Source organism: Oreochromis niloticus, linkage group LG23 (genome assembly GCF_001858045.2).
Source record: "Oreochromis niloticus isolate F11D_XX linkage group LG23, O_niloticus_UMD_NMBU, whole genome shotgun sequence".
NCBI classification, from domain to species: domain Eukaryota; kingdom Metazoa; phylum Chordata; class Actinopteri; order Cichliformes; family Cichlidae; genus Oreochromis; species Oreochromis niloticus.
Window position 1 is genome coordinate 2,112,032 of NC_031986.2, and position 15,376 is coordinate 2,127,407.

Below are 15,376 nucleotides of genomic sequence, written 5' to 3' on the forward strand. Positions count from 1 at the left end.
AAAGACACACATTAAACACAAATGTGTACTTAATGTGTTTTAATGTGTGTCTGTTGCTGTCATCCAGCTTCTATGTTTCTGGTTATAAAAAAATGAAACAAAACAAAGAAGCCAATATTGTGTTGTGGTCCAGTAATGAAAGTGGGCATCAAGTCAGTCTGTTGTTTCAAAGGCTTTTGCAGTGGGCCAGGCCAGATCTGGGGGAAAAGTATAGATTGATGTCAAAAACCTGGGTCATTTAAGTTTTAATTATTATTTTATTTCATAATTTTAGTTATTATTTAAATATATAAAAATGAATTTCTGGGGAGAAAACTGGTGTTATTCAATATTTTCTTACTGTAAAGAAATCCCATGAAAAGAACCAAGCCAAAGATGTGTTTTCATCTTCCTGACATCTGTGTGTTTGCCTGTGGCACTGTGCTTCATTGGTTTGATCTAAGGATGAAAATCTTGAAAAACATTCCTCAAATACAGCACCAGTGAAAGGTTTCAACACATCTATTTATTATAGGACTTTCCACTGTTTTTTTCCTCCATATTTTGCATTATAGAGTAAAAAGATCAAAATAATTGAATAACACATTTGAATTTTCTAAAATATGAAAATCCTCAAACTGTTTAAAAAATAATGTTATAGTCTTTGAAGTTCATCCATCCATCTGTCACTCATCTGAGTCCAGATCACCCTGCCAGCCGGGGGGAGGGGGCAACAAGATGTTCCCAAGCAAGGTGACAAAGGTAATCTTTCCAGCGTGTCTGGGATCTGCAAGGGGCCTCTTCCTTGTAGGACATGGTCAGAACACCCAGGGAGCATCCACAAGGCATCCTAGTCAGATCCCCAAACCATCACAACCTTCTCCTTTCAGTGTAGAGAAGTAAAAGCTCTCCTCTCCATCCTATCACTAAGAGCCCAGCCACTTTTTGGAGGAAGCTCATTTCTGCTGCTTGTATCACCAATCTCACGCACTACCCAGAGCTTGTAAGGGTAGGAAGAAGCTGAAAGTAGAAAACGTAGAAATCACCAGTTTTACTGTCCTGCTCGACTCTCTCTCTCTCAACAACACAACAGACCCAGTGCTGCATCTTCATCACTGCAGATGTGGCACTGAGCTGTCTGTCATTTGTACCACTGCCTTCACTCGTTCCCAACACCCCTGAGATACTTAAACTCCTCCTTTTGGGGAACCAACTTGCTTTTGACTTGAAGTGTTCACTCCACCCATTTCTGGCTGAGGACCATGGCCTCGGACTTGGAGGTCCTGATTTTCATTCTCGTTCTTTACACTCAGCTCCAAACCATCCCAGTTAGTTTTAAGTCAGTGATTGTAAAGGCCTGGTAGTCTGGTACTTCTTGGTCAGGCAGGTCTTACAGAGGCAGAGGTGGGATTTTTGCTTGTTTTCCTGTTGAGGTACAAAGCAGAAACCACATGGCATGGTTTGTCTCTTTAAGATGTTGGTTAAGTGCCGTCTTGAATTCTGAATATGTCAGTGAGAAAGACCCCCAAATCCATCCTACCTCCAGCTCCATGTTTTACACCTTCTCTCCACCTGACAAGGACATAACAGCTGAATTAAAACATTTCAAATTAGTCCTCATCGGAACAAAGTCAAAGTTTCTAATGGTCTAATTTCTATCCCTTTAAATGGAATTTAAGCAGTTCTTGTCTTCCTATTGGTCTTCCTTAAATGTCGTTTCTTTGCACTTAGAATAGAATAGAATAGGTCTTTATTGTCATTGTACATGTACAATAATTTGTGGGTGCTCCACACCAACTGTGCAGTAATAAAATATGAATAGTGGGACATCAACAAAAAATAACAAACATGAAAATTATATACAAACAGGAGGAATATAAAAAATATACAAAATAAGAGAGAAGCACACAATAGAGAACAGGTTGCAAAGTGCTTGGAAGTAGTGTAAAGGACTTGGTCTGAGTAGAGTCCGTGTGAGTGGCCTGAGTGATGAAGGTTACCCAGTCTCAGATTGGTGGCTGCGCAGCCTTCTTGTTCTCAATTGTGACCCCTGCATACCAAACACTGAGGAGTGGTAGAAGCCCAGCAGCAGCCCAGTTACTCTCCCTCAGGACACGGAGGAAGTGCAGCAACTGCTGGGCCTTCTTTACCAGAGTTTATGGTGTTGTGGCTCCAAATGAGATCGGCAGAGATTTAGGTGTCCAGAAACCTGAAGGTGGAGCCAGATTCCACTCGTTCTCCCTCTATAATGAGAGGGGAGTTGACCTTGTTGAGGTCCACTCCCCATGTTGAGTTCTTTTATTTTAAGCTCGTTCAGTTTCAGGTTATTTTCTGAGCAGCAATGGGACAAGTTCTCTACCTCTGCCCTGTAGGCTGTCTAATCTCCGTCAGACATGAGCGTAACCACGGAGGTGTCATCGGCATACTTTATGATGACGTTGGTTGGGTGGTGTACAGTCATGTGTGGACAGGCTGTACAGTAGGGGGCTTAGAAGGCAGCCCTGTAGAGATCTGGTGCTGAGTGACAGTAGAGGGGAGAGGTGGTGGCTGAGTCTGACTGATCGGGACAGTTTGGTGAGGAATGCAGATCGCTTACCGGTCTGTGAAGGGTGATGGTGATGGCATCTTCCATTGACTGTTTTTGCTCAGTAAGTAAGCCGGTTGACACTATCCACTCAAAACACTTGATGACTTTAGATGTGAGGGCTATAGGTCTGTAGTCATTGAGGGTGTATATTCCAGTCTTTTGAATGGGAATGATGGTGGAGGCCTTCAGACAGATGGGAACAGTGGCATGATTCAGAGAGAGGCTGAACAGCCTGGTAAGGATACCTGCCAGTTGATCCGCACAGGCTTTGACCACAGTCCCTGGGATGCCGTCAAGGTCGGCAGCTCTCCTGGGGTTGAACGCTCTCCAGCCATTTTTATGCTTGCCGCGTCGCTTGTGTTGTGGGTGTCTGGTGACAACTTTCACATCACATCCTGTTTCACAAGACACAATCTTTGTGGCACATCGGGCGGTCGTGCAGCTCTGTACTTTTTCAAGATGGCAAGATGTGCCGCAACTGTTGCAGCTGGGTTGAAAACATGAGTCCGTGATCGTGCCGTTTCCTACTGCCATTTATATGATAATCAACTTCTTTGGTCTCAAACTGAGCAAAGAAGTTGTTGAGCTCCTCTTCTAGTGTGAGGCTACTGTTGGAGCCATGGCCTTTGAAGTTCTTGAGGATCTGGATGCCTCTCCAAACCTGGCTGTGGTTGTTGTGTATGAGGAAGCTCTCTATCCTTCTGTTCTGTAAACCATGAAATTCATCAGATGCTGAAATACAGTGCTTGTAAATGGTCATCATAATGAAGTAACTTGACACCTGATGCAAGACTGTGGCTTTGTGAAGTGTTTCTAATGTTTTTAGACAAAAGAAGAGCTTTGATACAGTGTTGGTTTGACTCTGAAGGATTGGTTGCTCTTTAAAGAAAAATATTATTTCAAATGCAGCACGGTGGCACGGTGGTTAGCACTGTTGCCGCACAGCAAGAAGGTCCTGAGTTCAATTCCACCATCAGGCCGGGGTCTTTCTGTGTGGAGTTTGCATGTTCTCCCCGTGTTTGCGTGGGTTCCCTCCGGGTACTCCGGCTTCCTCCCACCGTCCAAAGACATGCAGTTTGAGGGGATAGGTTAATTGGATAATCCAAATTGTCACTAGGTGTGAATGTGTGAGTGAATGTGAGCGTGAATGGTTGTCTGTCCCTGTGTGTTGGCCCTGCGACAGACTGGCGACCTGTCCAGGGTGTACCCTGCCTTTCGCCCTATGACAGCTGGGATAGGCTCCAGCGCCCCCCGTGACCCTGGAAAGGATAAGCGGAAGCGAATGGATGGATGGATGGATTATTTCAAATGAAACTTAATTTAGATCAATCAAAATGTATAAATATAATTACTGGAGTCACTTAACAAAGAAACAAACTGCTAATAAATAATGAATATCTAACCAGTTTACTGAATACTGGAATGTTTTAACCCTTTCTTGCTGCCTGTTTCCCTGGTCTGAACTAAGCTTCATTGGCTAGCTAAAAGACCACGATGTCTGAGATGTCCTTGTATGGAGATTCATTTAAGGCATCTGTGACAGCCACATGGCTGTGGTTAGTATCTTAGATATTTATTTTTTCAGTTATAGCAACTATAACCAGTTAAAGCCAGCTGACAGTAGATGAATCCATATCTAGGGGCTTTAAAACACTTAGACTCCTAACAATTGCCACAAACAACACATAATGTTTGGTAGAGCACTGTGGGTGTGATTGCATTTGCTATCACTCCAAAATCCAAATAACTAATTTTATAAATGTCTAGCCATCAAATATAATATGATGCTCACTCTCAGTCAGACCATTATCCATTCTCTACAGAGCAGTACACTTGTCATTTTTTTTCTGCTCATCAAGTTTTGCACAAATGCACATCAATATGTTTAAAACACTAATTATTATTATTATTATATAAACATTTATAGCAAGATTCTCATAATTAATTAGTTAATAAAGAACTGATTTAATTACTAATGTTAGTTTTAACAAACTTTTAGAGCCTGAACTCTGTTTTCTTTTCTTCTCATCTCTTTTGTATGATCTGATGTGTCCCAGTCACAAACTATGATTATCAATTAACAAACCAATGTTACAAAAAACGTAAGCAAAAAAAAATGTTTACTGTTTCTCCTGGACGTTGAACTGCTGTGGAGATGTAAGCTACAAACTGTGAACAGATATTTGCATGTGGAACAGAAAGAGGCAGTAAATAAAGTAACAGGTACAAGATGAGTATAAGCATAGCAACACAACCTGCTGATCCTGACAGTAAATCCCTTTGGCTGTGTGTGTGTGTGTGTGTGTGTGTGTGTGTGTGTGTGTTGGCGGGTTGATTTGCAATGCTGAGTGCACTGAGTGGGAGGATGAGGAGGAGAGATGAGATCGAGGGGCAGGGGCAGAGTGAGGGAGAGAGAGGTTTGGGAGGAAGATAGTCAGGAAAACAGTGGATGGAGAGAGAAACGTAATGCATGTCAGAGCACTCGAGAGTCGCACCAATCTACTGTATTTAGACACACACACACACACACACACACACACACACACACACACACACACACATACACACACATGCACGCAGCACAGCGGTTTGCCCACGCAGGGCCAGAGGTGAGCGTTATTCCTCCCACTACAATTACTTTTCTCTGTTCTATTTCTCTCTATTCCCCTGTGTCTCTGGCAAACACACTGAAGGACACCTACACACAAAACATTTAGTTTTTTAAATGATTTTTGACCTGATAGCTTCACTTACTGTCAGTTTGGAATCAAGACTGACACAATCAAGAGCTCAAAATTTGGAAATCTTTGGAAAATGTGAGTCTGTTTTATGGGAAAAACTTAAAACAGTTTTAAAAAAAGTTTATATTTTGTGTAGACTGACACAGACACAAACAAAGATGATGCTGGGCTTAACAACATAAACAAAGACAACTGAACATTACAAATCCTTGACATTTTTGCATTCGTCCAGTGTGAGGTTGCAATTTATCTCTGTTTTGTGCTTGGAGCAGCTTTGGAGCTGTGGCTGCTATACAAGACATTTTACCTAAATGACCATAAATTATATAAACAGCTGTTGATCACACATGTGGGTGTCATAAAGTGGCTACAGAAGATTCTGCTGACATAGATTTTTACTTTTAAGAATCATCCATGATCAGATGTTATTGTGTTTGGTAGGTTCAAGCAGGGTAGTAACCAGCGTACGCATGCATCTGTCAGTGATATGTCATAACTCTCTTCAAGCATTGTTTTTTTTCAACCACCTTTGTAGTGGTTAGCTGGTTAACCTCAGACAAACAAACCTAAAAAACATAGAAACAAAATGGCGAAAACAAAATTATAACCTAAACAGGGAAAGCTAAAGCTAGACATAGAAAACTCTACATACAAACGTAAAACATAAGCTTGAGCATGAACCTGAGAAAAGTGAGACTTGAGATGACATGAGCTAAACAGAGGGAGACAGAGGACTTAAATACACAGAAGGGAATAAGGGAAGTGGAAACCCCTGGGAAACACAGCTGACACAAATGAACTTGATGCCACAGGAGAAGCAAAACTAAACACACTGAACATGGAACACAGGAAACATAATGGGATGTATCTCTCCAAAAGTTGAATCTGTTCATCTGGACGTAGCGTTTTGTGGGAGAAACGTTTCGTCACTCATCCAAGTGACTTCTTCAGTCTCAGCTGACTGCAGGTTTCCCCAAACCTTATAAACAGTACATTTGCATAATGACTGAAACCAGCCCACTGAAGGAACAATGGGCTGTGAGGTCAGTTCCTTAATCATAATTATGCAAATTCCCATGACCATTGATCAACAACCACTGACCAAAACCCACTGATCAAAGAACACTGATCAATGGCCATGAGTACCATTCACAGAGAGTTGGGGAATGGCTGCAATCACAGCATTGTAAGATGGTGAAAGATGTACCCTTAGGCCCCCTCCTCGATTCAGAGATGGTCTTTCCCTTTTCACGTAAATGGCCTCCTTGACTCCACGCTCAAACCAGCGTTCCTCCCTGTCCAGGATGTGTACATCCTCATCATTGAAAGAGTGTCCACTGGCCTGTAGGTGTAAATAGACTGCAGAGTCCTGGCCTGATGAGGTAGCTCTTCTGTGTTGTGCCATCCTCTTCACCAGAGGTTGTTTGGTTTCCCCGATGTATAAATCCTGGCAATCCTCCTGCACTTAACAGCGTACACTATGTTACTCTGTTTGTGTCGGGGGACCCAATCCTTGGGGTGGACCAGTTTTTGGCGCAGCGTATTTTGGGGTTTAAAAGCCACAGAGACCCGGTGTTTAGAAAAAATGCGTCTCAACTGTTCCGATACTCCTGACACATATGGGATCACTACAGGTTTTCGCCTGGGCAGCGGTTGTCCTTCTCTCCTGGATCGGCTGGAGCTTTCTTTAGGTGCCTTCCCAGCTTTGACAAAAGTCACTTGGATGAGTGACGAAACGTTTCTCCCACAAAACGCTACGTCCAGATGAACAGATTCAACTTTTGGAGATAAACTTTCCTGGATGATTGAGAATGCATCAAGACATAATGGGATGTAGACATGACAACACAAGCTTGACAACATGGAACACATAGACATGAAACACAAGGAGAGACACATGAGAAAAGTCCATAGAGGACAAGACAGACTGCACAGAGAACAGACAAAGACTCAAAACTAAAGGGACCTTGATGATAACATAGACTAGACAAAACATGAACAAAAAATAACACAAGAACTCAACATATCCAAATATAACCTAAGAAATCAAAAGTACAAAATATACTCAAAATGCTGGGTCACACACCCAGCACCCTGACAGGTGTAGGTAGCTGAGTTTAAATACCTGGGGTCAAACATCCAAAGCAACAGAGAGAGGTGGAGAAAAGCGTGCAGACAGGGTGAAGTGCATGGAGACAAGTGTTTGTTCTACAAAGATAGCAGCAAGAGTGAAATGGAAGGTTTACAAGATGATAGCGAGACCTGCTATGATGTATGGGTTAGAGACTCTGGTGCTGACAAAGAAAGGAGGCAGAGCAGAAGATGTTCAGGTCTTTACTGGCAGTGACCAAGTTAGGCAGGATTAGAAATGAGTCCATTGTAGGGACAGCTCAAAGTTAGAGAGGCAAGTCCTGCCAAGTTTATCTGGAAATACCGTATCCCCACTTAAAGGCAGCTGCTGTTTGAATTCATAAAACACAAGATACTGCAGGTGACGGCTGACAAAGAGGAGGTGTAACCTGATGGAGAAATAAGCAGCAAACCATCAGGAATCTGCTGCATCAATGAACAGTCAGTGAAAACTCCTCATTACTCAGACTTCTGTGGACACTTCAGTCCCTGTGACATTGCTTAAACTCTGATTCCTACTTGGATATATAAATCTGATTCTGACATAATTTTAAGTCACCATTAATGGATATCATGCCATCATACTGGTGTTAACAGTGAGGTAGAGTCAAGTAAAAACAATGTTAACACATTATCATAACTTGGCAAGGTGTTTTTAAGGCAGGCTGAGAGTTTTTGCAGATAGAGTAACATGATGCTGCTCCCACCTCAGAGAACAGGTATTACACAGATGACCACAAGGTTTGCTTTTCAGGAAAATGTGAACAATGGTAGAGCAACCACCACAACCACATCACTGCTGGGATAAAGCACTATGTGTCCTCTCTATTTTCTCTTGGTGTCACAGATTTGGGACTTTGTGTGAGACTCCTTAGGCTGCTACCAGTTTCATATGTTTTGGAAATTCAGAGAATTTCACATGGCGGCTGTTTCTTCTTGCTTTGCCCTAAGCTTGTCCTACTTTTACAGCCTTTATAATGCTTTATGCTTCCTTCCTCTGTTCTCTACCCATGCCTTTACCTCAATCATGCTCATTATCACACCGTTTACTTCTTTAACCATACCGAGTAAGGACTAAAATGCTGCAGAGAGGCTGAAAATGTTTTGTACCTCATAACATGACTGTGAATCTCAGATCTGTCTAAAACATGTCACTCTCATCATTAAATGTAAAGTCATGACTGCATTCATCATCTCTCTTTCTGTGTCAAATATTCACAAGGATGTTGTTGAGATCGCACATGCATGTGTTTTCATGCGTACGTGACGCTTCAGAGCTCAGTGGATCTGTGAACTGTGCCTCTTTCTTCTGTCCAGGCAACATGAAGTCCTGGCTGCATGCTTACTCTACCTTTTTTCACTGACTTTGTTACCTTTGTGTTCTGCTGTAGTTCTTCCCCAAGGCAGCACATGAACAGTGACAGCACAGAAGCAGATGTTTTGACGCACAACAAAGAACCTGTGACCAGCAAACTCAGCCGGTTAGTAACTCTTAAATATGCACCATGTTTTTTTACGTGTTTTGTGCCGCAGCTCTCGTCTATTTGGCTTCCAGCCTGCAGCTTGCTGGGCTATATTTTTAACAGCGTCTCTCACCAGAACAAGAGATAAGGGATAGTCAGGTTAATGACCACAGAGGAATCAGTAAGGAAGAGGAGGAGGGTCTAAGCAGTGTGCCTGCTGAAAGAACATGTTAGTGTGCAGTTCCCTTCAGCTCTGTGGCTCTTTTTATCCTCTTAAAGTTGTTTTTCTATCGAGCTGGGCATGTGTTGTGTTACTGCACAGCACAACAGCGTGGATGGTAATGTAACTGTTGAAAGCTAACCGTTGGAGGTCTAAGTCATCATCAGTGATAACCCCAAACCAAATCCCAATCTCCTAGCTTTGACTTGAAAAGAAAAAAAAAAATCTTTCTGGTACGTGTCAGTGAATATTTTCCTTGTCCACCGACTTGTCCGCTGTTCTTTCCCCGACATGAAAGAACAATTGAACTATTCTGCTAGCGGGAGGTTGGGGTTATCACTGATGCTGACGTCAACCCTCAAACATTGTGAAGCCCTGTTGGTGCATCCAGCCAAAGATGCCGAGATAAACACAGGCTAGTCTTGAAGATAACAACGATGATGATCAGAGTATGTGGATGTATATATGTCTGTATCTTCTCCTCAGCTTAACCAAACTTTGCACAAACATCTTCACACATACAAAGAATATGAACATCTATATTTCATAAAAAAATGATTTATTATAACTTCCAAATGTTTTATTTCTGTATGTATTATGTTCAATTCATCATCTACAAGTCTTGAAAATGTAATTTTCTTCTAAGCTTTTGTCAATAACAAAGAAATAAACACATATATACATATAAAAAAAATAAATAAATATGTAATAAAAATGTAAACTACTAACAAGATACTTGAAATAAATGAAAGCAATCAGCAAGTACCATTACTCCAAATGGAAAAATAAAATGAACACACATCGAAGTCAGCCATGTAGCTTTAACAGTGTTCATTTATTTACAGCAAAGAGTACTGATTTTACTATTTGGCATCACTGAAACTTTCTAAATGTATTCTGCAGAGCGGGTTGTATCCATCGTTCCAACATAACGGCTGCGGATACTAACCAAAGGCAAAGGTAAATATGCTTAAAAACACTTTTAAACCACTTCATCAACACAGAATACCTCTACATTTACAGTTTTTTCTGCCTTTCACCAGACTGTGAACGCCTCATAACACACTGACTCCCTGGTTAGGACCAACTTTACTCCATAACAGCCTTGATTAGCTTGGTATTAAATGATTTTATATAATTGATGTTGAAACAAAGCCTCCCGAGTGTGTGTATGATGCTGTCCACAAATACACTTTATTCAGTTCATTTTTATTTATATAGCACCAAATCAGAACAACAGTTGCTCTGAGATCAATAATACAGACAAACCCTGTCGATCATATACAGGATATCTCTGTGTCTCTCTGAAGCCTGCCTCCTATATCTTTATATATGTTAGAAACTGTGTGTGATAAATTTACAGTTTCTAATGTATATGTATGAGACAGGTTTCTGATTTGGTCTAGCTCAGTCACAAATGGCTGTCCTCCTCTAAACCTCATGTAACACTACTTTTTTTATTTTTTTATTTTATTGAATCTTTATTTTGAACATGTTAAAAAAGTACAACAACATAGAATTCAAAGAGACAAATAAACAAAGCAAAACAAAAGGAAAACGAGCAACCACAACTACAAATAACTTTCATGTTCAAAAAGGAGCAGGAAGAAGCATAAGCTTATTTAATCCCACCCCTTTTCCACTATGTAGTAATGAATAGACTACAGAAATACCTCCTTGCAATTACATTATATGTTATGTGTATTTTTTTTTTTTTTTTTTTTATTAATTTATATATATATATATATATATATATATATATATATATATATATATATATATATATATATATATATATATCTCTATGTTTCTATCTATCCATACCTACGTATATACACATACACACATATACACATTTTCAATAACCCCAGTAACACCTCAAAGGATACACAACCTACAGATATATATACCCATACCAACATACCCGTGCACCCGCGCACACATGAAAATATTGGACAAGAACACCCTATCAACTCTCTACCTCCTCCCTGTACCCTGTAAAAACCATATCCTTAAACCGCTTTTTAAACTGCACCATGCTCGGACATTGCTTCATATCTTTACTTAGTCTGTTCCACAGCTTCACTCCACACACAGAGATGCAAAAACTTTTTAATGTTGTGCGGATATAAGGATGTTTTAAAATTAATTCCCCCCTCAAATTGTATCCCCGTTCCCTTTTAGAAAACAGTTTTAGAATATTGTCAGGAAGCAGGTTATTTATTGCTTTATACATAATTTGTGCAGTGAGAAAATGAACCAGATCTGTGAATTTTAGAATTTTTGATTTTAAGAATAGTGGATTTGTATGATCTCTGTAACCAGTTTTATGGATTATCCTTATGGCCCTTTTTTGTAATATAAAGATTGATGATAGCGAACATTGGTAAGTATTGCCCCAAACCTCTGCACAGTAATGCAAATACGGTGCAATCAGGGAACAATAGAGAATGTGGAGTGATTTGTGGTCCAGAATGTGTTTTACTTTACTCAAGATTGAAACACTTCTTGAAATTTTGTTATGTATATGATTTATATGAGACTTCCAGTTTAATTTATCATCTATAATCACACCAAGAAACTTATGTTCAAGTACTCTTTCAATTTCCACACCATCTATGTGAATCTGCGCTTGTGCATTTCTAAGGGAATTCCCAAATAAGATTATTTTAGTTTTACTTAGATTTAGAGATAGTTTGTTCCTGTTAAACCATTTTTTAATTTTGCACATTTCTGAAGTAACTGTATCCAGCAGTTCCTTTAGATTCCCCCCAGAACAAAAAATATTTGTGTCATCTGCAAATAATACTAATTTTAATATATCAGATACCTTACAAATATCATTTATATAAATAATAAATAATTTTGGACCCAGTACAGAGCCTTGTGGAACACCACAAGCAATGTCCAAGCATGATGAGGAATGGACACCCAGCTTCACAAATTGTTTCCTGTCACTTAAATAATTTTTCACCCAGTGCAGTACAACCCCCCTGATCCCGTACCGTTCTAGTTTATTAATTAATATGTCATGATTGATTGTGTCGAATGCTTTCTTGAGATCCAAAAATAGTCCAGCTGCATACTGTTTCTGATCTATAGCATTTGTAATCTCCTCAATTGATTCGATTAATGCCAGAGATGTTGATCTTTTTGATCTGAATCCATATTGACTGTCAGAGAGTAATTTATATTTATCTAAGAATTTGTCTAATCGTTTATTAAACAGGTTTTCTAGGATTTTGGAGAATTGTGGTAGTATAGAAACTGGCCTGTAATTTGTGAAGTGGTGTCTATCCCCAGTTTTATACAGCGGCACAACTTTAGCTATTTTCATTTTGTTTGGAACTTTTCCAGTCTGAAATGATAAGTTGCAAATATATGTTAGAGGTCCTACAATTCCTTCAATGACCTTCTTGATGATTATCATGTCAATATCATTACAATCAGTAGATGTTTTATATTTACACATGTATACAGTGTCAATTATTTCTTTTTCCTCCACTGCTGTGAGGAACATTGAGTTAGGGTTCCTATCAATCAGGCTTTCACTACAGTCTACTGATGGCAGTGACTCAGGAATTTGTTCTGCCAGATTTGGTCCAATATTTACAAAATAATGATTAAGGCTGTTGACCACATCAGCACTGTTTTCCATAATATTGCCGTTGTCAATAAAATATTGAGGATAACTTTGTTGTCCAGAATTATTTTTAATGATACCGTTTAAAACATCCCATATTCCCTTCATATTATGTTTATTGTTGTTCAATGTTTTACTATAATACTCCTTTCTACATACACGTATAATATTGGTCAACTTATTTTTGTATTTTTTATATTTATTTTCAGCATCTTTTGTTCTTTGTTTTAGGAATTCCCTATAGAGTGTATTTTTCTTTTTACATGCATTTTGTAAACCCTTAGTGATCCATGGTCTATCTGAATATTTGTGCTTTCTGTTGTATTTTATTGTTGGACAGTTTTTATCGTACAATTCCATGAATATTTTTAAGAATATGCCATATGCAATATCAATATCAGTTTCTTTGTACACATTGTCCCAGTCCTGATTTAATAGATCGTTCTTAAGTGCATTCATAGTTTCTTCTGTCCTTACACGTCTGTATCTGAGTTGTTCCTCATGCTGATTTCTCTTATAATTAGTGTTATAAACTGCAAAAACTGGTAGGTGATCACTGATGTCATTAATTAATAATCCGCTCACGATGTTGTTTTCCATATTGTTGGTGAAAATATTGTCAAGTAAGGTGGCACAATGTGGTGTAATTCTGCTAGGCCTGGTTATTTTAGGATGTAAACTCAAACTGTACATAGTGTTTAGAAATTCGTTGGTCATTTTATGCTTTTTCGGATTCAACAGGTCAATATTAAAATCACCACAGATGAACATAACTTTTTGATTAGTTTTAGAGAATATTTCTTCTATGAAGTCATTAAATACTTGAATACTAGAGCCAGGTGTTCTATATATACAGCTAATTATTACATTTTTCTCTTTTTCCTTATAAATTTCAATTGTTATACATTCTAATAAATTATCAATTGCAGTTGTCATACTTTCCACCACCTTGTAATTTAGGTTTTTATCCACATACACAGCCACTCCCCCTCCACTTTTGTTCCTTCTATTTACAAAATTCACATCATATCCCTCCAGTCCAAAGTCCAGTCCTTTCTCAGCATTGATCCATGTTTCAGAAATGGCAATAATTCCAAATGGATTTGTCAACTCATTTAGATATTCCTTTATATTGTTGAAGTTGGCATACAGACTTCTGCTATTAAAATGGATTATTGATAATTTATTTTCCGTGTTGATGGTGTGTTTAAACTGTTCATCAGTGAAGTAGCAGCAGTTATTGCTGATATTGTAGAAGAAATTATTTTCCGGGTCTATATCCTTTTCTAAGTCTAGAACATTATGGTCTGTGTATCGAAATGTTCTCAGTTCCAGATTATCATAAACAGAATTCCAATGAGTTATATTGATATTGTTGCCGGATGCAGATGAAGTTCTTTTGGACTGTGCCATGTGTTGTGTTGTGTGTCACGTCACGTGTGTATTCATACCTCCAGTGTAAGTTGAACCTCAGTATTTGTCCAGCTCCTCCATATTTCTGATGACCAACACTTTGGCTTGTTCCGGTGTTCCATTGAGTTTAATGAATACTTTACAGTTGGTGGTCCATGTATTTTGAATTTTTCCCTGTTTCTTCAAGTAACGTGCTTTCCTGGCAATGTCCGCATTTCTTTTTGTCAGATGTTCATTCATGAAGACATCGGATCCTTTCAGTTTCTTCCCTTGTTTTAACAGTGCTGTTTTGTGTTTTCTGTTAGCAAATCTCACAATGATGGCTGGTTTGTCACTGTCATTTTTTCGGGGTAGAGGATGGCAAGCCTCAATGTTGTTATAATCCACTTCCACACCTTTGGACCGTAGAAAGGTAACCACTTGAAGCTCCGTGGAGTTGACATCTTCCTCTCCTGGCCCTCCTACATTGTCAGCGGCGACCGCCCGGGCGTATGACCGGGGTTTGATGCGAAGCCCCGTGATGATGACATCGTTTATTCGGGTGTACTGCTCCAAATCCGCCACTCTGTTCTCCAGGTACGCCAGCCGCCGATCCTTCTCGGCGTTCTGGATGCGGAGAGCCTTAACTTCCTCGACCAGGTCCAGGATGGCTTTCATCTGCAGTTTGACAGCAGAAATCTCCTCTGTCATAAACTCCAGCGACTTCTTAATATCGTCGCCTTCCTCGGCTGACAGAACTTTTTTCGGGCCCATGCTGAGAGACGCTCTTGTAGCGTTGCCGTGACGACCCGCTAGCTAGTTTAACACTAGCGTCCTTCGTTGGTTCTGGTCCGAAATCCACAGAAATCCACAAAAACTAGTTCAAAACTAGCTCGAGAAGCAGTGCGTGCGTGCGTCAATTCGACCGGAAGTGATCATGTGCCACTCTGACTCTGGATCTGGATCTGAAATTAAGCTGCCACATCCAAATACCACTAGGAAACATGACGGGCACTCAGAAGTGTGATATGATTTGAGGAAGACTTTCTTGACGGTTTGATGTGAGTTAATGTTTTGCTAATAGTTTTCATCCATTAATGATGAAACCAGTCAGTTTGAGTCAAGTCACATATCTCTGCTCATTAAAACATAATAGTACTCATTAAAGCGACATAGTAACGTGCTCATTAAAACGTTTTTGCACTGAATAATGAGTACAAG

General features: G+C 39.7%; 2 protein-coding genes across 13 annotated transcripts in view; one reads left to right on the plus strand and one right to left on the minus strand.

Moving 5' to 3' along the window:
* The window catches only part of LOC100698887 (diacylglycerol kinase zeta), a 101,703-nt gene that overhangs the window by 73,754 nt on the left and 12,573 nt on the right, over positions 1 to 15,376 (plus strand). For 7 of the 10 annotated variants that reach the window (XM_025902740.1, XM_025902739.1, XM_019351247.2 and 4 more), the window contains 2 exons: positions 8,829 to 8,918; positions 10,024 to 10,080. In XM_025902740.1, the coding sequence (XP_025758525.1) occupies positions 8,829 to 8,918; positions 10,024 to 10,080 (147 nt within the window). The remainder of the gene's footprint in view (positions 1 to 8,828; positions 8,919 to 10,023; positions 10,081 to 15,376) is intronic. The other 3 variants (XM_025902734.1, XM_025902736.1, XM_025902737.1) reach the window with 1 other exon arrangement.
* On the minus strand, positions 5 to 15,213 carry LOC112843773 (uncharacterized). 3 transcript variants are annotated; one of them, XR_003216258.1, is made up of 3 exons: positions 14,215 to 15,213; positions 1,520 to 1,551; positions 5 to 1,404 (listed from the first exon to the last, which is right to left on the minus strand). XR_003216258.1 is itself a non-coding variant. In XM_025902746.1 (2 exons), exon 1 carries the CDS (start codon positions 14,927 to 14,929, stop codon positions 14,234 to 14,236), a length of 696 nt encoding a protein of 231 aa, XP_025758531.1. In that variant the 5' UTR covers positions 14,930 to 15,213; the 3' UTR covers positions 5 to 1,551; positions 14,215 to 14,233. The 3 variants fall into 3 exon arrangements, 1 of the variants encoding a protein (XP_025758531.1); XR_003216257.1 differs by having other exon boundaries at positions 5 to 197; positions 341 to 1,551; XM_025902746.1 differs by having other exon boundaries at positions 5 to 1,551.